The 24,516-nt window shown below is 42.6% G+C and overlaps 1 protein-coding gene across 3 annotated transcripts in view; it reads right to left on the bottom strand.

The window, feature by feature from the left end:
* Positions 1–24,516, bottom strand: part of CPQ (carboxypeptidase Q) — a 338,008-nt gene that overhangs the window by 25,599 nt on the left and 287,893 nt on the right. Inside the window, exon 9 of one of the 3 annotated variants that reach the window (XM_036337810.1) lies at positions 2,124–2,211. The exons of the other annotated variants lie outside the window; for them this stretch is intronic. Coding sequence (XP_036193703.1) covers positions 2,124–2,211 — 88 coding nt within the window. The remainder of the gene's footprint in view (positions 1–2,123; positions 2,212–24,516) is intronic. 3 annotated transcript variants of the gene reach the window in all.

Here is a 24,516-nt window from a genome sequence, read left to right as displayed (position 1 = left end):
AGCCAGTTCGAAAACAACTGCACAAGGATGTGTTTTTCAGTATCTTTAGCAGCCCGGGGGAGAAGCTACTGGACGCGTTATTTTCCTGGAACTTTCAGCATCAGTACATGATTACAGCTAACATCTACCTGACATTTGCCCACTGTGCGCCAGGCACTGTTCTATGCACTTTATATGTCCTTATTAAATTACAGGAGAATCTAGGGGTGGGTGTGATTCTCCACTTCTGGGAGAGACATAAGTCGCCCAGAGGTGGGCAAACTTTTTGACTCGAGGGCCACAATGGGTTCTTAAACTGGACCGGAGGGCCGGAACAAAAGCATGGATGGAGTGTTTGTGTGAACTAATATAAATTCAAAGTAAACATCACTACATAAAAGGGTACGGTTTTTTTTTTTTTTTTTTTTGGTTTTATTCATTTCAAACAGGCCGGATCCGGCCCGCGGGCCGTAGTTTGCCCACGGCTGAACTAGCCCAAGGCCACCCTCACCTGAGAACAGACTGTCCTAGGACCTGCTTCTTCCACATGGAACTGGATTCGCTAGTCCTTTGGGAAGTTGGGGATTAAGCTCACCATCAGAGAATTTTTTTTATCAGTCAAATACAGTGCCCATATTCTCCCATCTTTTATTTGCTTTATTTCCCACAATTGCTTCTCACCACAGGTTATACCTATTCATCTCCCTACCTCATTCTAAAATACATTAAAATTCTGTTTATGTTTATCCCATCTTAAGAAACAAACATTCCTTCACCCCATACTCCTTTCTAGCTAATGCTCTTTCTACCTCCTCCCATTAGAGCAGTGGTTCTCAACCTTCCTAATGCTGTGACCCTTTAATACAGTTCCTCATGTTGTGGTGACCCCCAATTTCACTGTTACAAATTGACCATAAAGCATAGTGATTAATCACAAAAACAGTATGTAATTATATATGTTTTCTGATGGTCTTAGGCGACCCCTGTGAAAGGGCTGTTCGACCCCCAAAGGGGTCGCGACCCACAGGTTGAGAACCGCTGCATTAGCGCCAAATCTCTTGAGTTTCCTTTCTTTCATCTTTATTTCCTCATTCCCCACTCAGTTTTCCATCTACTTCACTGCACTCCTTCCCTGAAATTGCACTTATCAACATCACCTTTCCGGTTGTAAAATCCCGTGGGTATAAGAATGTCTTTCTGGGACATTGGACCTGGTTGTCCATCTGTTCTGGAAAGACTTCCCCTGGCTTCTGTCGGAGTGACTCCCCATCCTGGCTGGCCCACGCCCTGGCTGCCCCGTTCCATCTTCTCTATACTTTGTCCTAGTGTCCTCAGCCCTTCTCTTCCTCTGGGCTGTGCAACCTCCTCTCATGGCAGCATGACCATCGAGTTCTGATGACTGATACCCGCTCTAGCCCAGTCCTCTCCTGAGGCCCAGACACATACCACTACAGAAGGACTTCTTGCCTCTGCTCCCCGAACCTGAAACTCCTGGGTTCACTGCTTCTGTGAATGCACCACCATAATCCAAGCCTGAAACCTGACCTTATCCTTCACGCTCTCTTCTCCCTCAACTCTCACATCTCATCACCGGGCCATGATACTGTCAGTCATCCATCTCCATCCATCCTGCCACTCCCCTTGTTGTTGAGGCCCTCTTCATCCTTTGCCTGGTCTTCCTGCCTGCTCCAGCTTTGCCCCTACAATCCACACTGTCAGAGCTACTGCCAGAGTGACCTTTCCAAACACAAGAGGGGTCCTTTCACGCTCCTACCTAAGCTTTGCAATGGCTGCCCTTTGCTATTAGAAGTCCCTGGTGCTTATCAAAACTTGCACAAAAGGCCGGTTAAGATAATGCCATTGCCTTTGAGCTTCATTTTTCACCACTTTCTCCTGCGTTCTGACTTGCAAACACACCAAACTTCTTTCAGCTCCTTTCTGTGCCATGGTCTCAGATTCTGGGTGTTCCCACACCTGTCCCTTATGTGAAGTGTCCCACCTCTACCCTCATGTCTTTCAACTGACTTCTGGGTAACTCTTACTAGTTTAAATGCCACCTCTTATTTGGACTGAGTGCTCATTCTGTGTGTCCCTACAGCCCCTGTACTTCTAATAAGATGAAATCAGGACAGTTGTGTGGTTGCCTCTTTATCTCCTGGTGGGTGTCAGCTCTGGAAGTAAGCACAATTTCTCTGTTGACTACTGTTGGACTTCTCACTCCTACCGTGGTATCTGGTGAAAAAGGAAAGATTTTTATAAAAGGTGTTAAACCTTTTTGAATGAATAAACACAATCTGTAGAGATTAGGAGCGAAGAGAAGATGGATTGCCATAACGAGGTGAAGAGATGGCCAAGGGCAAACCAGGCAGCATGGGAAGGAATATTCCCAGGCACTCCAGCTCCCATTGTCCAGCATTCAAGACGAAGGACTTTTCTGGAGTCCAGTGTAGACAATGGGAATTGAGAGAGAAGACTGCTTTCCAGGCTGCCTTTCAGGAAGACATGTGGGGTAACTTGCCAGAGCATCTGAGGGAACAGGCAAGGTGCTCATTTGTTTTGAGAGAAAGCGAGAGAGAACAGAGCAAAGAAAACCTGGAGGGTTGTTCGGCCCCCTCTCTTGTCTTGTTCAAGATAATTGCCAAATTTAAGCCGACTGCTTCTCCGTCTCCCTCGGAAAATGAGCTGCCTGTGCTGACGGCGTGCGGCAGAGGCATATCACTCCGCCTCCCACGCCCAGAGGCCAGAGTGCTCTAACATGTGCTCCTGAACGCACCTCCAGCTCTCCACTGACCGGTGAGCGAGGAAACAAGGCCTGAAGCAATTCACTGCTTCCAGATGCTGGCCAGAGGTGGAGTCGCTCTTTGAGCAAGGGATGTGCAGAGAGAGGTTCGGCCACAGTAGCTGGCACCCCAGAATGTGGCCACAGACCTACACCTAGACTTGTCATTGAGGGAGCTTGCTTCTGCCCTGGGATGCCCTATATTGTAGGAGCCCTGGAAGCTAGGATGGGGGCTGTCATCCTCTCCTCGGAAGGTTACAGTTATTCACAGAAAAGAATATTAACTGAAGGATGAAGCAGCTGAGAAAGCTTCACAGAGATATTGGCATTCGGGCCAGGCCTTGGAGACCTAGTTTCTAAGAGGGAGAAAGGCATTCCTCGTCAGAGTTTCCCCAGACTGGGGGGAGGGCACACAGGAGGGGATGCACAGCGTATGCCCAGGGAATAACAAGTAGACCAGCTGGCTGCGGAGGTGCACTCCTGTCACAGGATATTGGAAGCTAAGACAGGACAAAAACACCCTGCAGTGTTCTACAGGTAAGATCAATGGCTCATTTACCAGCTTCGAAAGGCTGCAAGTAGCTATCTTTTATGTTGGAAAAGAAATCCAATAATTGGTATCACTTGCTGCTATGAATCTGGTGGAAAGCCTTTCCTGAAGTCTGTAACAAATGGCCACAGGAGCCCTGCATTCAGGCTGCAATGCTGCAGCATCCCCCCTCCACTCCCCGACCCCTACCCTCCTCCACGGGAAAGGCAGGCCATATTGAATTCTTGGGGCCACTCTGCTGTCTGTACAGAATTCCCAGAGTCCCCGGCTCCTTCACTGGGTTCCATTTTATCCTGTTCTGTATAGATTTAAAGAAAGCCAGCTCTGAGGAAGGCCAGACTGTGGGTGTGCAAAGATGATGGAGGCACAACTGCAGTCCTGCTCAAGGAGAGACAAGGTAAGATGCTCTAATAAAGCAGGGCAACATGTCAAAGCAAAGCATGAATGGGGACACAAAAGTAAGGACCCAAATGGATGTGGAGCAACTGTAACTCCCATACACCGTGGGTGGGAATTTAAATCCACTTCGAAAAACAGTTTCTTACAAGGGTAAATATACATCTACACTCTGACCCAGCAATTCCACTCCTGGATATTTTCCCAAGGGAAACAGAACACATATTCACAAAAATACTGAAGAATGTACATAGTAGTTTTATGCATCAATGCTTCCCCCCCCTCCCACTTGCCCCAAGGTAAACAAGGATAATGCATGTTTAACAGAGAAATGGATAAAGAAATTGTGGCTTATTCATACAATTGAAAATATTCAACAATCAAAAAGGAGAACTACTGACAAATGCAACAACATGGATGAATCTAAAAAACAGGATGTAGTGCTAAAGAAATGTGACAATACTCTGTGTGTTTTCATTTATGTGAAGTTCAAGCACAGGCAAAAGTAATCTCTGGTGAGAGAAATCACAATAGTGGTTGTCTCTGGAGATGGGGTGAAGTTTGGAGTTGACTAGAAAGGAGAAGGAGGAAATTTATCTGGAGCAAAGGAAATGCTACATCTGATTTGGGTGGTGCTTACACAGGCGTACATGATTATCAAACCTTATCAAACTAGGTGCATTTTACTGCACGTCAATTATTTCAGCAAACAATGGGGGGAAAGGAGTTGGATAAAGGACAGCATGGCTTCATGAAAATTCAGTCTTGAGCAGTATTTATAGAGTACAGGTCTTTTACCTCCTTCGTTAAGTTTATTCATCATTAACTTAATTTTTTGTTACAATGGTAGATGGCATTGTTTGTTTAGTTCCTCTTTCTGAGAGTTCATTATTGGTGTATAAAATTGCCATCGATTTTTGGGCATTCATTTTGTATCCTGCTACATTGCAGAATTCATTGATTAAATCTAGTAGTTTTTTGGTGGAGACTACAGACTGAAGATTCTCAGAGGGAAGGGGGCAAAGGATTGTGGGAAGAGATTAACCAAAGAACTTGTATGTATATATGCATAATTCATGGACACAGACAATATAGTGCAGTGAAGGCCTGGGGAAGGGGTGGGAGTGGGGAGGAAATGGTCAACAGGGGATTTCTGTAATACTTTCCAACAATAAAGATAAATTAAATAAATAAATAAATTTATGAAAAGAAAGCAGTTGGTTCTTATTCATCTTTCCAGTTCTTTCATTGATTTTGTTTATTGAACTAATTCCTTCAAGCCATTAAAAATCAGAGTTCTTATTTAAGAACTCCCAGACTCCTGTATCAAGGAACACATTCAAATAGCCAGCAGGAGTTTTTGGTATCATGAGTCAGAAGGAAATGGCAATGGAACTGTTTCTACTACATGACAAAATATTGCCTCTCTGTGCCTCAATTTCCTCATGGAGAAATTGTGCAACAAGGAACAAACGTTTAGAATATACTTTTAAAACAGTGAGTCATCAGTGGACCCTTAAATAGAAATATTAACAAAAAAGCCAACCTTGATCTGAACGCATTTGTCATGAGGAATTCTCTGAAAACAATGCTGATTAATGAGATGAGAACTTCCACATCCTCCCATCATGTCTACGTCCTTACTAGCATCACCACCAGCATACTCTGCCTTTCCACCTGTTACCATAGAAGAATGCTCCTCCCTCAGTTACCTGCTTAGCTAACATCCTCACCTCCTTCAAGTCTTTCACCTCCTTTAAGAAATTTAAATCTCACCTCTCAAAAACAGTTACCTGACCACCCTGTTTAATACAACTTATCTCTATCCACCTCCAGCACTGCTAATCCCCTGTACTCTTCTCTCCTCTTCTCTTTTCCACAGCACTTACAACTTCTAAGGTTCTCTCGTTTACTTATCATCATCATCCAATACAACTTTCTGCGATGGAAACATTCTAGATCTGAGTGACCCCCGTAGTAGCCACATGTGGCTGCTCAGCAGCAAAGAATTGGGTTTTTAATTTGACCTCATTTATATTTAGACTAGAGGCCCAGTGCATAGACTCGTGCACCGATGGGGTCCCGTGGTGTAACCTGCGGGGATCGGGCCCAAACCGGCAGTCCAACGCTGCCTGCTACTCCTGTTCATCCCGGCCTCGCTGCGCCTGCAGCCACTTGGTAGGTTCGCTGCCGCTCCACTACAGTCTCTAGGCTGCGGCGGCCAGCGTGAGCCGTGTCTGGTGCCTGTCAGTCAGCTGAGTGGTGCTCCCACTGTGGGAGCACACTGACCACCAGGGGGAAGCTCCTGCATTGAGCGTCTGCCCTCTGGTGACCAGTGCACGTCATAGCGACCAGTTGACCAGTTGTTCGGTCATTCGGCTCTTTAGGCTTTTATATAGTTAGCCACTGGTGGCTAGGGGCTACCATGTCAGGCACAGCTCTAGAATCTGAGGGCCAGGAGAGCAAGGAACTTTGCTTCATTTGCCAAGGTCTCCGAAGCATCTGGCAGGGTGCTGACACAGAGTACGTGCTCAGTAATGTGCTAAAACTAGAGAGGTGGAACATGCTCAAGTTGATAAAAACAGGTCACATGTGTGTCTACTTGCTAACACGTGTACTGAAAGAATGTGTTGTATGTGTCAGTATTTGCCTGAGATTTCTGTTCATTATAACCTAGCAGTGAAGGCTAGGTAAGTAGGAAACCCTTACCTCCAAACTTCTGCAGAGGCTACCATGATTGATCAAAAGTAACCAAAGGGTCACACATGACCAGGTCAGCCCAGGTCAGTTCACAGTCACCAGTGCAGAGGCTAGAGGCAAATGCTAGTGCCAGAGGAAACCAAACCATGAAGAATCAGATTATTAGTTCTGGGAGTACACAATGAAGTGGTTTAGTTTGCTCTCCTCTCTAATTTTAGAGATAAAAAACTGGGGGCTCAGAAATGTCAGTGCAAGTTCTCACGGCTGGGGGTGGGAAGGCAAGTGGAGCAGTTGCTGCCAGTGTCACACTCACAGCCCTAGGTGCATGGCACTCAGCTCCCTCATGGATGTGGATGTCCTAATTCAGACACTCTCCCAGGGAGCAGAGCAGGCTGGCATGCCAGAAATGATGGATTAGCCCTTCGCCAATGATGAAAGCTTCCTCCCCTCCGGCTGGGTACCTGGGAGGCATGCTCTACACTGTCTTCCGGATCCCAGAGGTCAGGCAGTGGCCCACAGGAGTAACCTGCTCAGTTATACACAGCTTACATTAGCTCCCTTTCACTCTCTGACTCGTTTCCTCAGTGCCATCAGTGGCTTCCTCAAATTCTTGTTTCAGAAGGGACTATAAGCTGAGGCAGTCATGTAATTTCCTCCAGGCTGCACAGCTGAACTGGGAACCCAGGTCTACTGAGTTTGAGGATCACACGCAGTCTTCTATCTGTAATAATAAAAGCATAATATGCAAATCGACCAAACGGCGGAACGACCATCCAGACAACCTCTGGATGAAGCCGGGGCTGCGAGGGCCGAGCCCCTGGCATGAATCTTGTGCACCGGGCCTCTAGTTCTACATAGCTGAATTAACACCTCCGTTCCTGAGTAAGTAGAGATAAGACAGAGATGGAAGGAGGGAATGATGTTACAGAAAAAAGTTTCTGAGTTTTCTAAATGATTTGTTTGGTTGGCATCTCAAGCTTTCATGTCCTCAGAGTTATACTCACCACTCTGCATTATAGCAATATGGAGCAAATGATCGCCAGGGTGTTCAATACTCTGATTAGTTAACATGGTAGGCTGGATCTTGGCTCCCAAATATGTGCACAATCCTAGTCCCCAAACCTGTGAGTGTTACTTCATATGGCAAAGGGGACTTTGCAGATGCGATTACATTAAGGGTCTGTGATTCAGAATTATCAGGGTGGATCCAATGTAATCACAAAGATCCTTTAAGAGGGACCCAGGAGTCAGAGCAGAAGGCGATGTAATGAGGAAAGCAGAGATAGAGGGGTGCACTCCGAAGCTGGAGGAAGGGGCCACAAGGCACTAGAAGCTGAAAAAGGCGAGAAAGTGGACTTCCCCCACCCCAAACCTTCCAGAAAGAACCATCCCTGCTAAATACCTTAATGTTAGCGCAGAGAAACTGATTTCTGACTGGGATCTCCAGAACTGTCAGAGAACAACTCTGCATTGTTTTAAGCCACTGAGTTTGTGGTGACTTGTCATAGGGGCAACTGGAAACTAACACAGCAGCTAAGCATTACCAGTGGTAACAATGGGCTAGATTTATTCCTCCCTTACAGCATCTAGGCAGAGTGCTGGACACTGCATTGGACCCTCTAGCTAGCCTCAGCCTCCCAGCAGCCCTTTCAGGAACTAGTTTTAATCTGAGCTGCTCATTTTATAGATGAGGACACTGAGAGTTAGAGTGGTTGAGAACTGGCCTCAATCACACAGCTAATACCTGAACTCAGGCCGTTCTGACCCCCAAACTATGTTTCCAATAAAAACACCAAAATCTGAATCTGAATCTCTGAAACTTCAAGCAAAGGACGTGATGAACGGAGACATGTCACTGTGGCAAAGCAGCCAGCCTTCCATGACATGTTGAACTGGGAGAAACAGCAGCAGACACAACTTTCCTGTTGAACAGAAATCACTCTGGCCTCACCAATTTCCCATCACAGAACCTCTTCCCCGGCTCCCGCAGTGTTCCTGGAAAAGGCAGCTTAACCCACATAGTACTGTGGTTGGATGGGGATCATTTAGTAATTAGGTGTTTTGGTTTCTAAGGTCTTCTTAGCTTCTAGCTTCTATCAGAATTGAGCCAAGAAATTCCACGAGCAGCTTTCTTGATATCAGAGGTGGCTTTAAAAATCCAAAAAGCAACACATCCTTTTATTTTTTTACAGCTTAAGTGAATTTTCATTTTTAAACAAAAAGCTCACATGATCACATTAATTTTTAAAAGGAGCAGGATTTGACTAGGTCTTGTCTCCCTCACTATACCATCCTGTAGGCTTGTCTGTCTAGAGCAGGAAGTTTGATAAACTCTTTTTTAATCTCTTTAGCACCTAATATAAGGTGACTTATCAGTAAACTGAGAGAGATATAGAGATAGAGATACAAATAGAGATAGAGATGGGGGAGCGGCAGAGGGGAAGAGAGAAAGGGAGAGAGAAGTGGATTTCACCAATCAAATGAATCAATAATGAAGGGACAGCCCTGACTGGTTTGGCTCAGTGGGTAGAGCGTCGGCCTGTGGACTGAAAGGTCCCGGGTTCGATTCCAGTCAAGGGCATGTACCTTGGTTGCCGGCACCTCCCCAGTAGGAGGTGTGCAGGAGGCAGCTGATTGATGTTTCTCTCATCGATGTTTCTGGCTCTCTATCTCTCTCCCTTCCTCTCGGTAAAAAAATAAATAAATAAATAAATAAATAAATAAATAAATAAATAAATAAAATATATTTTAAAAAAATAATGAAGGGCCAACTAAGTGAAGAAAGCAATATGTGGGAAGGGAGGTTACTTTCATGTAAGTCCTGGATCTATGAATCATATGCACTTATACACTTACAGGTCATTAATAGTGATAGGCAGTTTCTTTGTTTGACCTTTGTAGCGCCATCCTTCACTCTAAAATAATAGTAGGTAGGTTTCATTTTGCCTATGCTAACTCTGACCTACTTGTACTGGCTTCTAGAACCCTCTATGTGCAGAGAATAAATGACTAAACGAAGACTCAGCTGGAGAGAATGTGATTGATTAGTGATGTGTGCTTTGGAGTCAGAACAGGAAAGTTGCTAGGCGTGCTGTGCATTTGCTGAAATCATCTATACAATCAGAATATATTGCCCACATTTGTTTTAAGACAATGCCAGCATCGCTGGAACAACCTCTCCTCCAGGAAAATGCGGTTTTCACTTCTGCTTCTTCAATAGTTTAACTGACAACCAACATCTTTTTGCTTCTAGGCATTCTCAGAAACAATGACTTTAATTTGAGAATATATTTGAAAAGAAGTTTAAATCAATGTTTTTAAATTTCTCTGAAGATAAGAGTCATTGACAATAATAAAGCTTTGTCTAACATTCCTTAACAATACAAGAGCGGTTGGGTATTATTCTAATCGAGTTCCTCCACTGACTCAGTGAATGAATGGATATTTAGTTTCCACATAATAATTTTGTGAAATAAATGTATACAATCCATGATAATTTAAATTAATAACGCAAATTTAACTTCAAAATAACTTCTAAAACTTAGGACTCTCAAAAAGAATTTTCTCATTTGTCCCTTTTTTAAAAATATATACTACTATATATTTTTATTGATTTCAGAGAGGAAGGGAGAGAGAGATGGAAACATCAATGATGAGAGAGAATCATTGACTGGCTGCCTCCTGCACGCCCCCTACTGGGGATCGAGCCCGCAACCCAGGCATGTGCCCTTAACTGGAATCGAACCTGGAACCTTTCAGTCCACAGGCCGACACTCTATCCACTGAGCCAAACTGGCTAGGGCTCATTTGTCCTGTTTTGAAAGTATTCAATAAGTAGTCATTCGATTTTTTTTTTTTACGTATTACTTTCCAGACACACATCCCAGGGCCATTCTATGAACCTTTTTCCCACTCTGTGGAAACTACCAGAATCAAAAGGCCACCCAGAAAATTGTTTTCATCAATAACAGCAATAATATTTTCATTTTCTAAGTAGCTAAAGTTTATAATTTTTCATCTGTCACATCTTCTTGGTTTTTATTTAACATATGTCCTATAGTATTATTCCCAAATTATAGATATTAAATGATTCTAAAGGAGGTTATTGAATGAATGGCAGGACTAGGATACAAACCCAGATGGCGTGACAAAATCTATACTCATCCCTTATCGCCTGGTTTCTATTGTATTTCCAAGTGATTCCTGTGACCTGAGTGGAGTCCATTTCCCAGCTGCACCATGGTAATTCCCTTCTCTGCTATTTCTCTCTTTTCGCCTTGCCTAGTCTTACCACCCCTCTCTTTTCCAACTGTTCAAAGTCTATAGTTCTTCACGGCTCTTCTCTACTTTACTGTCTTCATACATCTTCACTATTCTCTCTGAACACCTTCCACTTTTACACTTTTAGTGCCTGATGATATATTCCTTTATACTGTTTGGTCCCCACTCATCCAACAAATCATTGGTGAGGATTTACATATGCTAAGTGGTATTCAGGCACCAGTGAATATGGCTGTCTCTCATGGAGTTTACATTCCAGTTAGGGCTCCTGTTTCTAGTGTTCACATCTAGATTTAAAACTCCTTTACAGTAGTAAACATGCTTATATTTTCTCTATGCTATGAAGGAGCAAACAATTTCACTGCCGCGTCACTAAATTAATAAAGTGGTTGTCCTGGCAATGTAAGTATGTAGCTAGCTAAATGTCAGGGGACTAGGCAAGTAAAATTACTTGAGGTACCAGCTCACTCCCTTCTCCCATAATTTTCTAACTCTGGGAAATCTACATTACTGTCGAGTAAGGTACTTTAGGAATTCTCTAGGAGGTAAGTTGTAAAAGAATTGTAAGGAGGAATTACCTGGAGATTGGTTTCTTGTATCTACAAAAGCAAGATCTGAAATATCCATTTCTCAGAGACATGCCCAGAATGTCCTACCACACGTGGAAACAACATTTTAAGAGGTTTTGAATTATTGTGCTCATTAATATGTTTTTTTCCATCCTTTGAGGTTTTCCTTGAGGACAACTAATGCTGCTCTTACAACATTTCAGGGATGGTGAGAATTTAACACTAGGAGAAACCACTTGCTCAAAAAAACATTTTAAGAATTTTTCTGTAACCAAAATGAACAAGGGTGGAGTTAAACCCACCAAAACAAACACTTTTCCCTTCCAAGTTTTATAGGAAGTGATCAGAGAGGGAGTTTTGGGACTTCTTCCATAGAATTCATCTTGTGAAATTTGGCATCTTGAATGTTCCAAAACTTGGTTAAAAAAAATATTGTTTGCTGTGTTAAATTAAATGTACATTTAACAGGCCTAAGGCAGTCTTCCCCACAAAATTTCTGAATTTTGTATACACACATTCTTATAGAGTTTAGTTTGCATGTAAATCATGGGATACCAATGGCTGTGTCTGGGACCTAATTTGCATAACGACCCCCAATTCTTCTAGCTACCTAAGATCAAATGTTCTCCAGAGGCATGTGATGCAACTCCTAGGACAGCCAGATCCACTTAGACAGTATGAGAGCTCACCTTGTGCCAGGGAACAGAGTGAATTTGCCATCCATTAGGGCACAATCTAAAGAGAGTTTTAGTAATAAGCAGGAGTATGGCACTGAGTTACACCATCTAGACTTTTCTCTCAAAATTAATTCTAGGGATGTCAGGAGAAGGATCCTGAAAACACAGAGTGTCACTGGACGAACATGTTAAGAGAGTTGTCTAGAGCTGGTGTGGAGGCAGCAAAATGTCTCTTCTCTGAAGGACCTAGAAGCAGTTTAAGAGGGAGAAGGACACTGGAGAAAGCTTTTTAGACTCGATGATAGGACACAACACAGTAGGACTGGATCCTGCTAGACTGAGCATTTTGAGAGCAGAGACTGTCTTATTTGTGACTGACTCCCCGGGACCTAAGACAGTGATTGGCTCATGGTAGACCTTGAATTAGTTTTTGAACTGACTAATTAGGAAGCAGCTGCAGAGAGCCATCATCAAGAAAAAAGAGGTTGGCGCAAAGTTGGGAAGATGGTATTATTTGTGTATTCCCACCTCTTTCTACCAGCTTATCATGAGGTGCCATTAATATTTGAGAGAAAGTGGAAGGAGGAGTTTAAAACTTTCAGAATACCCAGAATAACTGGAATAATGAAGAGGATAAAGGCTATGTTAGAGACAGAGCTATGTGTTTGCTACTCATTTTATTCTGCTGTTTTTCTCCTAAACAGAAAGCCTAGATTTCATAGCTTCCCTGCACCATGGGGCTATGGAACTTGTTTTGGCCAATGGGATTTGTGCTACATCTAGGCCTGGCTCCAAAAACCACTCTTGTGATCGATCTCTCTCTCTCTCTCTCTCTCACTCTCCCCCCCCCCCCCCCCCTTATCTGGCTGACCAGCTGCAGAGATTTCTGTGGAGGACATCATCATGGGTCTGAGGCCTTAGCACACTGCAAGGCCAGTAGAAGGAAGGAGTCTAGGTTCCTGAATAACTGTGTTGTGTACAACATCCCTTCCCAAACTGGATGGTGACATGAGCAAAAGGTAATTGTTTATTTGTTAAGCCACCGAGAGGGGGTTGATTGTTGCAGCTACCATCACACTTACCCTGACTAATATGGAGGCCATTGAAATATGTGTTAGTTGCTAGGACCTTGAACTCTCTGATTCCTGACAGAGTAGGACTATAAAATGGTGTTTACGATCATCTACATATTTCCATATGTATAAACTGACTCACAAACGCAATTTATTAAGCATTTTCTATATGCAAGGCATCATATGAATAGCAAACCAGGCATTTCAATATATTCTTGTGTGCTCATAAATTTGAAGAAGAGCGTCTAAGGTTGACATACTCATCAAGTAGTCATGTTGGAATTGGCCACTGCAAACTTTATGTTGCTTGTGATCATTAGCTATTTTCCGAAGAAAATGCATTCAAAAAATTGTTTTCTACTAAAAATTAAAAAAAAAAAGGTAACAGACTCATTGAGCAAAAGTACTTGCAGTTTCCTGAAAAGTCCACAGAACAGACCAGCCAAGCTCACTAGGCTGCTTTCTGGGCAGGAGCAGCATGACTCTATAGTTTGTGCAAAGGGCACCAACAACCTTCTTAAGGCCAGAACCAAGGTGTTCAAATATGAGGTCTCAGGATTGCCTCAGTTCTTTCTGGGATGTTATCTTTCAAAAAAGATCAGCTCTGCCTAGGGAAGTGGGTACAGATAGAAGGAACCAACTACTAGGTATACTGGTTAATAATGTGGATTTTTAAAAAATAGACGGAGTTACACATATGTTGATATATATGCGATTTGATATGTATGCTATTTTGTTGTATTGACAAGCTTCAAAACTTAATATGTCAAATTTTCTGACGGTGTTAACATCACAGATATTTTTACACTTAAAAATGTCGAATTTTGTGCCAAAAAATTTGTGGGAAATTTTAATTCATTATTTTGAAGAAAAGTGCTGCTGAAAGTTATTGTATACTTTGGGAAGCTTATGGTGAACATGCTCCATCTCAAGATACTGTGAACGCTGGTTTAAATGCTTTAAAAGTGATGATTTCGATGTGAAAGACAAAGAACATCCAGGTCAACTAAAAAAGTTTGAAGACCAACAATTACAAGCACTATTGGATGAAAATGCATGTCAAACTCAAAAACAACTTGCAGAAAGATGAAACTTGCTCGGCAAACAATTTCTGATCATTTACAAGCAATGGGAAAGATTTTAAAGGAAGGAAAATGGGTGCCACATCAACTGAATGAAAGACAAATGGAAAAACTGAAAAGTCATCAGTAAAATGTTGCTTCAATGGCATGAAAGAAAGTCTTTTTTACATTGAATTGTGACTGGTGATGAAAAGTGGATTTTAAGAATCCCAAACGCACAAAAGCATGGGTTGATCCAGGCCAACCATCAACATCGACTGCAAGGCCAAATCGTTTCCGAAAGAAGACAATGCTCTGCATTTGGTGGGATCAGGAAGGTGGGGTGTTTTATGAGCTTCTAAAACCAGGTGAAACTGTTAATATTGATCGCTACCAACAACAAGTAATCAATTTGAACCACACTTTGATAGTAAAATGACCAGAATGTGCCAGAAGACACGGCAAAGTAATTTTGCTTCATGATGACGCACCATCACATACTTCAAAACCAGTTAAAGACATGTTAAAAGATCTTTCCTGGAAAATATTAACCCACCCGCCGTAGTCACCAGACCTTGTTCCTTCAGATTACCACTTGTTCTGATCAATGGCACACGTACTTTCTGAGCAGCACTTCAAAACGTACGAAGAAGTGGAAAATTGGGTCTCAGAATAGTTTGCCTCAAAACAAGAAAAGTTCTATTGGGAAGGTATCCACAAATTACCTGAAAGATGGGGGAAATGTATAGCTAGTGATGGACATTACTTTGAGTAAAGCACTTTTGATGTTTCTCTTGAAATTATCGTGTTTTCTTTGATTACAAAATCGGCATTATTAACTGGTTAAAAATGTGGATTGTCAACGGTTAATAATACGGATTACCTATTAACCGGTTAAAAATGAGGATTTTGTAATCAAAGAAAACATGATAATTTCAAGAGAAGCATCAAAAGTGCTTTACTCAAAGTAATGTCCATCACTAGCTACACATTTGCCCCATCTTTCAGGTGTCAGTTCATAAAGGACCTTACATACCATGGTCAAGAGTTTGCCTAGGAAGCAGTGGGAAGCCACATTTTAGGAAAATATCCACAATGTAGTAATGAGAACTTTTGAGTGTCTTAACTAAAGCAACAGCATAATGAATAGAGGAGAGGTTATCTTTTGATAGAAGTGAGTATATATATATAATCACGGGGATCAATTGAATGGAAAGGGCTGAATGAGGAAGAGAGGTCTAAGTCAATGCAAAGCTTTCAGGTTGAGTGACTAGGACGATAATTTGCTCTTCCTAGAGACGGGTTGGAGAGTGAGATACAAGTTCAGGCATGCTGAGTTTAAGTACCTATAGGGCATCCAAGGGGTAATGTTGGCTACAAGGATTTTAAAACCTGGAGATCTGATTTGGGAACCGATAGAGTCAACTTCTAGGAACAGTGAACTGAATAATAAGCAAAGAGTCCAAGGATGATACCCTAGCACATACAACACTTAAGAGACCAGCACAAGGAGAGGAAACTGAAAGGAATGAGGAAGAGGGAGGTGCAAAACTAGAAAAGAGAAGTGCACAGAAGCTAATGAAGTGAAGAGTTGCAAGATGTGGGCGGTGGTCAACTGAGCCAATGATTCAGAAAAAGAAGTGAAAGGGCTAGAATGGGCCATTCGAATAGTCAAAAGAAGGACCGTTGAGTCCTTGGAAGGTAGTCTTGGTGGACTACTCCAGGGGGAATTCAGACTTCAGTATGACAAGAAATGCATGAGAAGAGATGAGCATGCTCCAGAGAAAAGAAAGAGCTGGGGGGACATGGAGTCATGTGAAGGTGTTTGCATTGTATTAAAAATGGAAAAGACTTGAGCCCTGGCTGGGTAGCTCAATTGGTTGGAGCACCATCCTATGCCCCAAAAGGTGGTGGGTTCGATTCCCAGCCAGGGCATGCACTTGCTCTCGCGCTTGCGCGCGCTCTCTCTCTCTCTCTCTCTCTCTCTCTCTCTCTCTTCCCCCCACCCCCACTCCCTCTTCCTCTTCCTCTCTCTCCAAAAAATAAATAAAGACATATCCTCGGGTGAGTATTTTAAAAATGGAAAAGACTTGAGAATATTTTCTATTCTGAAGAGAAAACTTTAATGAAGAGAAGAAAATGGAAGTTATAGGATAGAAACAATGGCCAGTTTGAAGTGTTTATGGGGTAGAAGCATACAGGACCCAAAACACAAGCCTGAATGAAAAGAGGAACACATATCCTATTGTATCCGAAGGAAGAGTGGGAGTAGAAGGATAATGAATTGCCCTTTGCTGAGCAAGGGAGGAAATGAGGGTGGAGAATGAGGTTAGTGATGACAGTTTGGGAGAGGAACTGACTGAAGACATGGAGCAGCAGGAGTATGCGGCCTCATTGAGGGCCCAGCTAAGGTGGGAGGCCATGAATTTGCAGCGGCTCCAAGTGAGTGTGTATGTGACTTTCACAAGTAGCTCTTGGTTGTCCAGTATAGACAAGGCACAGAAGGCAGATGAATGAATTGATACAAGATGTACAGACATCTGGGGAAAAGCTCATGCTAGTGAACTGCTCAGCGATTCCCTCAGCCTGAGATTTCATTATGAGGCTGAACAATTTGCAAACCTGCAAATCATTTGAGATTTTCCCAAAGCTGTGTTGAATACTAATTCATCTAGATAGACAGTGTAACCTGCAAGGGAATTGGAGCCTTTAAACTCAATTCTCTCTTGACACCTGAGAAATAAATGGAGAATTATGTGTCCAATTCTTAATCCTTGGAGAGCCAGGCACAAAAGAGTTTTATAAGAGTTATCAGAGAAAAGTTTTGTTCTTCTTAGAATGCGCATTCTGAGGGAAAAAGAAAAGAGGCAAAGAGACTTTCACATACCCCCAACAAGGGAACGAGGGGCTTACCAAGGGCATTCCCTACCTTTGTTTGTGAAGCCTTATGGTGCCAGAGACTCTAGGTATTGGCTATGACAAGACTTTAGATTTAAAGTAGAAGGCAAAGAAATAGCATATGGTTTCCCATGAAGACTTCCTATTCTAATTGGCAGTTTAACCTGTCACTAGGCTTAGTCTTTACAAAGAATACGGAAAGTGAGAGGTCCTCTCTGCCCAGGGAAATAAGCATCAACTGAGTCTCTCTAGTTATCTATGCCACTGAGGGGCACAGCTGAGATCGTGGGAAGGATCCCTCACTACCGTTTCTGCAGAAGTGCCTGCTGAGAACGGAATGCATGCCTCCACCACCCTGACTCCATCCCATGTTTACATGAGAATGAACGTTTCATAGACTTTAAACCCTATGATTCTAAGAATAACCACAGCTAACAAGAGATTTCTGACATATTCCAAAGATAATGGGTGTTAAAACGAAGTGCTGCATACTACAGTTTTCTACCAAGTTTTCATCCTACCTATTTTCCCCTTAGCTAGGAAACAAAAAACAAAAAACAAAACAAAACTTCCTGGGACATTTTTTGCTTTTCTACATAATTTTGGCAGCCTATAATTTCAGTATTATGTATCAATACCAAATGTAATACATACATATGTACATACATATATAATAAAATGGTAGACATCTGTTTTCGTGGGTTCAGGTACGAGAGGTATTCATGATCATTGCTGCTTATCTGGGGTGGTAAGAAGTTTAGATGGGCCTGATATTTTATATCCATGCATTCATCCATCCATCCATCCCTTACATTTAAGAAGACCTTGGCTACCATCTCTCTCCTCTGTTCTTCCTGATATTCCCTACTGGCCCACTGCTTCATGTGGAGGAGCCTCTCCTCGCTCTCCTTATTGTTCCTAAATTCCTAAATGCCCCTAATGCATAAGTTCCTAAATGCTAGGAAAATGCAACTCAAGAAACTGATCACAGACAAACAATGGCCAAACTGAAGATTAAAGAAACAGCATCTACAATGTTTATGACCCCCCCCCCCAAAAAAAAATCATCATAGTTCTTTAAAACAGATTTTATACTACAAAGACATTTGATTTGAAAAAGAAGATAGCCCCTGACATCTGAGACCTGGGGTGACACTTACAGGTATGTGTTGGGGCTGTTAACAAAGTCCAGCCATCTTGTTCTCCTGCTGGACACATAAAGAATCTCCGAGAACACTGGTATCGGAGAAGGGCATTCTCTGACGAGGATGAAGCGAGTCAAAACAAGCCACTTCATATTTTTGTGAAAGCCCTGACTAAAACAAAGTCACGGTGGTTTGTACAAACCACCAAGTGCTAAACATCCCCCTTTTCTGAGTAATTTGAGTGGCTGCTTTTTCACCCGCCACCACGTTGGTCTCCATCTGGTCTGCTCTCCCTACAGACAAGATTTGTTAAGATACACCGTCATTAAGATACCCAGTCGTAGACTTGCCCTCTTTCCAGAGAGCTCCCACTGTAAAGCAAACCCCTGCTTCCTTGGACCCTCCCCAAAGCCACCCTAACCCAAACCCAAACCCAACCCCCCAGGTCCTTTCTAGCATCCTTTGAGTGGATGCCTCACGATTCCTCAGAGTGCGTGTTCCTCGCCGCAACGCGTAATAAACCTGCCTTGTCCAACCACAGGCATCTTCCTGGTCGTGGACAAAGCAGAGGGTATAGGGACTCTTGTCACACGCTGCTTTGATGTGAAGTGCACCTAGTGTTTGGAAAGGATGAGGCGGGTAAGACAATGATGGAGGTTTCTCTGGTGACGGTGGGCAAGGATGCTTCCTTTCAAAAATTCCAGTTCCAAAGAACCACATGAGAACTTTTCCCCGGGCAGCAACCTCTCTCCTGCAAGAAGTCTTCTGTAGAGGCGCCCGCACACTGACTCATGGTTGGAAGGCATCTGTGGTTTAACCTGACTTGTATCCCGTACAATATCCCGGCTAGCTCAGCAGCTCTGTGTTATTTTTGGCCAGTCAGATATGGCAGATCTCTTAGGTTCTGGGTGTGGGAACTGTGAGATTTTCAAGGGCACCACTTGGGGGGAGGGGGAAGGCACTAGAAATGGGACATGTAATTTGGGATCCCAGTATTTTCATAGAAATGAATTGAGACAGGCTGCAGGGAAAGTAGAAAGTTATGGGGAGAGTCTGAGGAAGTGGTTTTATAAACCACCATCTAAAAACTGAGGAAAATTATTATAAAATGTAAGGAAAATGTTGTGTTTTCTATGGGTGTTTGGTTTTTGGAAATCTGTTACATATGTAACTACACTAGCATGTAGAAATTGGTTTATTTTTACAAGTTGTGTCTCACCATTTGTCAGAGCATTGGTATTACGTGGGTAGAAGGCCGAGATGATTATCTGCACTCAGACCCTGGAAAAGAGCCGTGGCGAGAGTCACTCAGCACTGCCAGAGCTTCGCCAGCTGGGCCCTGGACCTCACCCAGGCCTGCCCACTCCCAAGCACTCTCATGTCCGCCAGACTGCTGTGCATGCCAAGTAGCTTAGTTGTTAACTCTGGTTCTGACCCCAATGACATTAACAAACCTGGGAAGACACTGCCTAGATCACGTAACTCTTAGGTGGTTCCAACGGCTGTGCGAACACGCGAGCAAGAACTCAGAACTCACTGTCTTCAAAGGATGGTTCCCAGATGCCTTACATCTCAATCAACAAGGAAATGAAAGAAAAATAAAGATGCTGGGTCCCACCCTAGGCTTACTTCATTAGTGTTTCTGGGCATGAGACTTAGGATTCTTGCACTTTTAACAAGTTTTACAAGAGATTCTAAATGACATTGCTTGAATACTACCGAGTCCAGCATAAATACGTCTTTCCAAAAGGCCATTCAAGTTAAAGACAGGCTCAACCTCCCAACCCCTGTCCTAAGTTGAGGTCAATACACAGAAGGGGTAGAGTTGAGAAGGAAAAATGCTCAGTTTAGGAGTTACCCAGCCAAATTTCAGAAGGGGCATCCTTTGTTTATTGACTACAAAACAAACAATTCTCCAGCAGAAAAGGATTCAGAGGTTTTTCAGATGCTCTTGTAACAAAGTACTGTCTTCTGCTCATGAAAAGGAAGAAGAAATCCTGTACTAATGAGCAGATGAAAGGAAGAGCAGACTATTCTGACATTAGCAGAATCTGTGTCCCTAGGTCTGGGCTCGATGGAAGGGGGACTGCAGACTGTATCCTTAGGTCATTAGATCCGCTTCTAGGCCTGTGCTTTCAGAAAACAGGGAAACACACAGGAAGGCTAGTTAGAAGCAATGCACTTTTCTTAATAACAAGGGCTGCTTAGCTAGTTTGGAAAGCGGTAATATTATAAATTATTATTTTTTTAAACAGAAGGGTCACCTATAAAAGTTATTACAAGCATAGCTTGGACTTCATATTTTATAAGCTAAGCTATGCACAATTTGTTCCTTTTCTTCTTTTGTTTACAGTAGTTTTAATCAAGCTGTTCTTTTAAACTCTCCATGGCTAAAATTAATCAACTGTGATAAAAAATAATGTTAAAAATCAGTCTGTTACCCTAAAGTAGCGTTTTGTCTTTTCAAGCAGACCCTGGGTTCTGAGTGCAAAAACTTTTCAAACTAACAGATGCAATGCAAGGGGGTGAAGGGACCTTGTGGTAATAGAGCTGAGGGACCATCAGCCTCCAGCACTTTATCCCAATCATTTTCATTTCACTGTTGAAACTGACGTTTTAATTCTTTAACAATTGCACAGAATCTGAAAATTCATAGTAAAATCACATTTTGGCTTTCAAAAAGCCATTCTAGGTTATATAGTTTATAAGAAAGTAAGCAAGTTGTGTAAAATTTCTCTTCACAGAAGTCTCAATTGGGAATTGAATGTAGAATTAAACAACAGGAATCAAAGAAGCCATGAACCTTTTAGTTTCCTTTCTCCAAATGATCATCTTGAACACAGATGTTTAAAATGTGCTACGAATGTATAAATCAAGGCATAGAGAGATATATAAAATTAAAAGTCTAGTGATCAAAGATAAGATATTTACATTTTTACCCCACTACCAGCCTGGCAGCTAGTTTGATAAAAATTAACAATACTTGCATGAAATTTATTACCATTGCTTTTATCACTAACACTGGAGGCCCGGTACACAGATTCGTGCACCGGTGGAGCCCTTTGGCCTGGCCTGTGCTCTCTCGCAATCTGGGACCTCTCAAGGGTTATTGGAGAGCTGTTTTTGGCCTGATCCCTGCAGGCCAGGCCAAGGGACTCCACCAGTGCACAAATTCATGCATCGGGCCTCTAGTATGCATATAAGCTCTTTGGTTAATCTCTTTTCCCCCTTCATCCTCCCCCCTTCCCTCTGAGATTCATCAGTCTGTTCCATGTTTGTGGTTTCCGTTCTTGCGTTGAGAGTCTGCCCCCTGGTGGTCAGTGTGCATCGTAGCTGGTGGCTAGTCGCTGATCAGTTGGTCACTTAGGCTTTTATATATATATAGATTTATTCTTTACCAACAATATTCTCAAGGCAAACACAATTTGTGAAATGTTGCCGGAGAAGTAAGTACTTCCTTTTTTTGAAATCATATTATAAGAAAATGGGTGAAAAAAAGAGCTGCCCGAGGTGGTTTGGCTCAGTGGATAGAGCGTCAGCCTAAGGACTGAAGGGTCCTGGGTTTGATTTTCTCAAGGGCATGTACCTGGGTTGTAGGCTCAATCCCCAGCTCGGTCTGGGTGAGTGCAGGAGGCAACCAATCAATGTGTGTCTCTCAAATCTGTTTCTCTCTCTCCATCTCTCCCCAACCCCTTTCCATTCTATCTAAAAATCAATGGTAAAATATCCTTGGGTGAGGATTAACAACAACAATAAAGAGCTAATTCCCCTCCCCTTTCTCTTTCTCTCTTTCATTCTCTTTGGAGATAAAATGTTTAATAACTAGAAGTCAGATATTTTTTGATGACAAAGTAGCTCCTAATATTATTTATAAACGGTGCTTGTATATCACCAGAACACAATAATAACTGTAAGTATTCCAGTTTAAGATCTGATCAAATGCTCTAAATGTATAACTTCTTTTTAAACCACTTACTGCAAATAGACATTTTTAAAACAGGTACAGACTATGAATATAAAATGTCCCATGTTAGCAATAACCTTTTGTGTTTTTAGTGAGATCTTCTCAAATTAATCTTTCAACACTCATATTGAGAAATCCCAGCTCTTGTCAGTTCTCAAGTTTAATGACAAGCTTTTGCATTTGTGATGGTGAGGATTAGAATGAGGTAATGAATGCACAAACTTGGGTAATTTAGCTCACCTTTAGTCCACCAAATTAATGCAACTGGATTCCTAGTGGATAAAGCTTTTTCAATTTAAAATTCTGTTTTGGATTTCTTCATTTACTATTCAAGATGTAATGCAAATCACCATTATAACAGAAGATTAAAAGAGAGAGAAGATTCTGGTTCTCTTTGGGGGACTCTGAGAAGGACAGCTCCATGGACAGGGGTGGGAGGCCTGACCTCAGTGGCCAGCACCTGGGAGAGAAGCACCAGGAGCCACAGAGTGTCTTGTTTCCCCTTCATTTTTTTTTTTCTCCACAGCACAAGGCCAGTTCTTCTGTCCCCTATAATTTGCAGCCACTCTCATAGATACTAGATGTGGAGAGACTTGGCAGGTCACCTATTCCCCAGCTCTTCACACAGAATGCCCCTGCTGAATATTCATGAGGCTGTTGTTAGCAGGCGCCTGTGAAAGCCAGCCTATTAGTAGCGATGGCCATTTACAACCACCTGGGGGGCGAACAACATCAAAAGAGCCTTGAAACATAACCATCAGTGGAAAAATAAATAATGGAGGAATGCCTGATTCTAGACATTTGACTAATTGTCAAATAATGAGGTTTATTAAAAACTTCCCTGGAAGCTAGATTCCTCTTATGTTTGGGGGTCAGTTGAAAGCCCTCTGAAGGATACCTGGTGGGAACTTTCTTCCCATTTGGGTAGCAAAAGCTCAAAATGGGCTCTTCCCAGAGGCACAGAAGCACAGCACACTTCAAAAGCCAACCTGAAGGATTCTTCATTTAACCAGCAGCAATTTAATTAATACAGGACAGCACAGCATCTACTTGGTTAACGTAAGACATCATTCTTAGTGTTCCTCTGGGACCATGCTAGTTTGGAGACATTTTAAGCTGGCTACAAAGCAGAAACCGAAGAGATCCCATATATCAGCATTACTTGATATATGGGATAATCTAGACACAAATCCAGCTAAATCAGTGGATTTGTGTGTGTAAGGCTGAGTGTGTCTTTGGGGGACCAGGCTGCCTTGATGGTAAAGCCTATATGAGCTAGGAAGCTGCCACTCGTCACTGTTTTTAACATCATCTCAGGGCTGGAAAGATAGCAGAGAACAGGATTTGCAGTCAAAGTCAGTTTCAGATCGGCACTGTACCTCATACCACTAGGAAGGTGCTTCCAGCAGGTCTTAGCCTCAGTTTCCTCACGTGTAAAGCAGAAACAGCAACGGGTATTAAGAGGAGTAGATAGCCCTAGCTGGTCTGGCTCAGTGGATAGAGCGTCAGCCTGTGGACTGAAGGGTCCTGGGTTCGATTCCAGTCAAGGGCACATGCCTGGGTTGCAGGCTCCATCCCCAGTGGGGGTGGGGGATGGCTTGCAGGAGGCAGCCAATCAATGATTCTCTCTCATCATTGATGTTTCTATCTTTCTCTCTTTCTCTCCCCCTTCCTCTCTGAAAGCAATAAAAAATATATTTAAAAAATAAATTAAGAGTAGATAAACTGATGAATGTAATGCATTTGGCACCATATAATTCTTCAATAAACATTAGCTTCCCTTTGCTCTCTGAGCATTCTTCAGTTGCATTTAAATTACATATTACTTGGATATATGGCAAAAATTTGTTACAGTAAATTTGCATGACTAAAAATGCAACCAGATTTTCAAACGATCTCTAACTCATTGGACAGTGGAGCCTGGGTTCTAACCGCTTCTCTCTTCAGCCACATTCTCAATTCTCTTCAAGCTTCTCTTCAATAAACACTAAAGAATGTGTAGGTCACTTCCTCTTTTCTCCAGTATGGTGGTAACTCATTCAGATAGTAAGGATAACTAAGAATTATAACACTCTTGGTATTTAAAGATTTAAAATACACACACACACACACACACACACACACACACACACGCGCGCGCGCGCACACACACCATAATAAGGAAAAGCAAAAGGGAACACTAGTTCCTTTACAAGATACATAAACACATTCTCAGGAAAAATTAAACTCTTTAGTTCCAGGACAGTTAAAAAGCAAACACTTTGTAAATGTCCCCGAGGGCCTGTGACCCAAGGCGCAGGGTAGCACATGCCATGGCAGGAATGGCCTTGTATGTGCCTCTGTAATTGCCAACAGATGTGGCATGCTAACGAAACCGGGCTCCCACTCCGCATATGCTTTTGGTGACTGACAGATGAGGGTCTTAGAGAAATGAAGGTTTGATG

This window comes from Myotis myotis, unplaced genomic scaffold (assembly GCF_014108235.1).
Source record: "Myotis myotis isolate mMyoMyo1 unplaced genomic scaffold, mMyoMyo1.p scaffold_m19_p_16, whole genome shotgun sequence".
In the NCBI taxonomy this organism is placed as follows: Eukaryota; Metazoa; Chordata; class Mammalia; order Chiroptera; family Vespertilionidae; genus Myotis; species Myotis myotis.
Note: the sequence above shows the minus strand (reverse complement) of the source record. Positions and strands in the feature narration are given on the sequence as shown.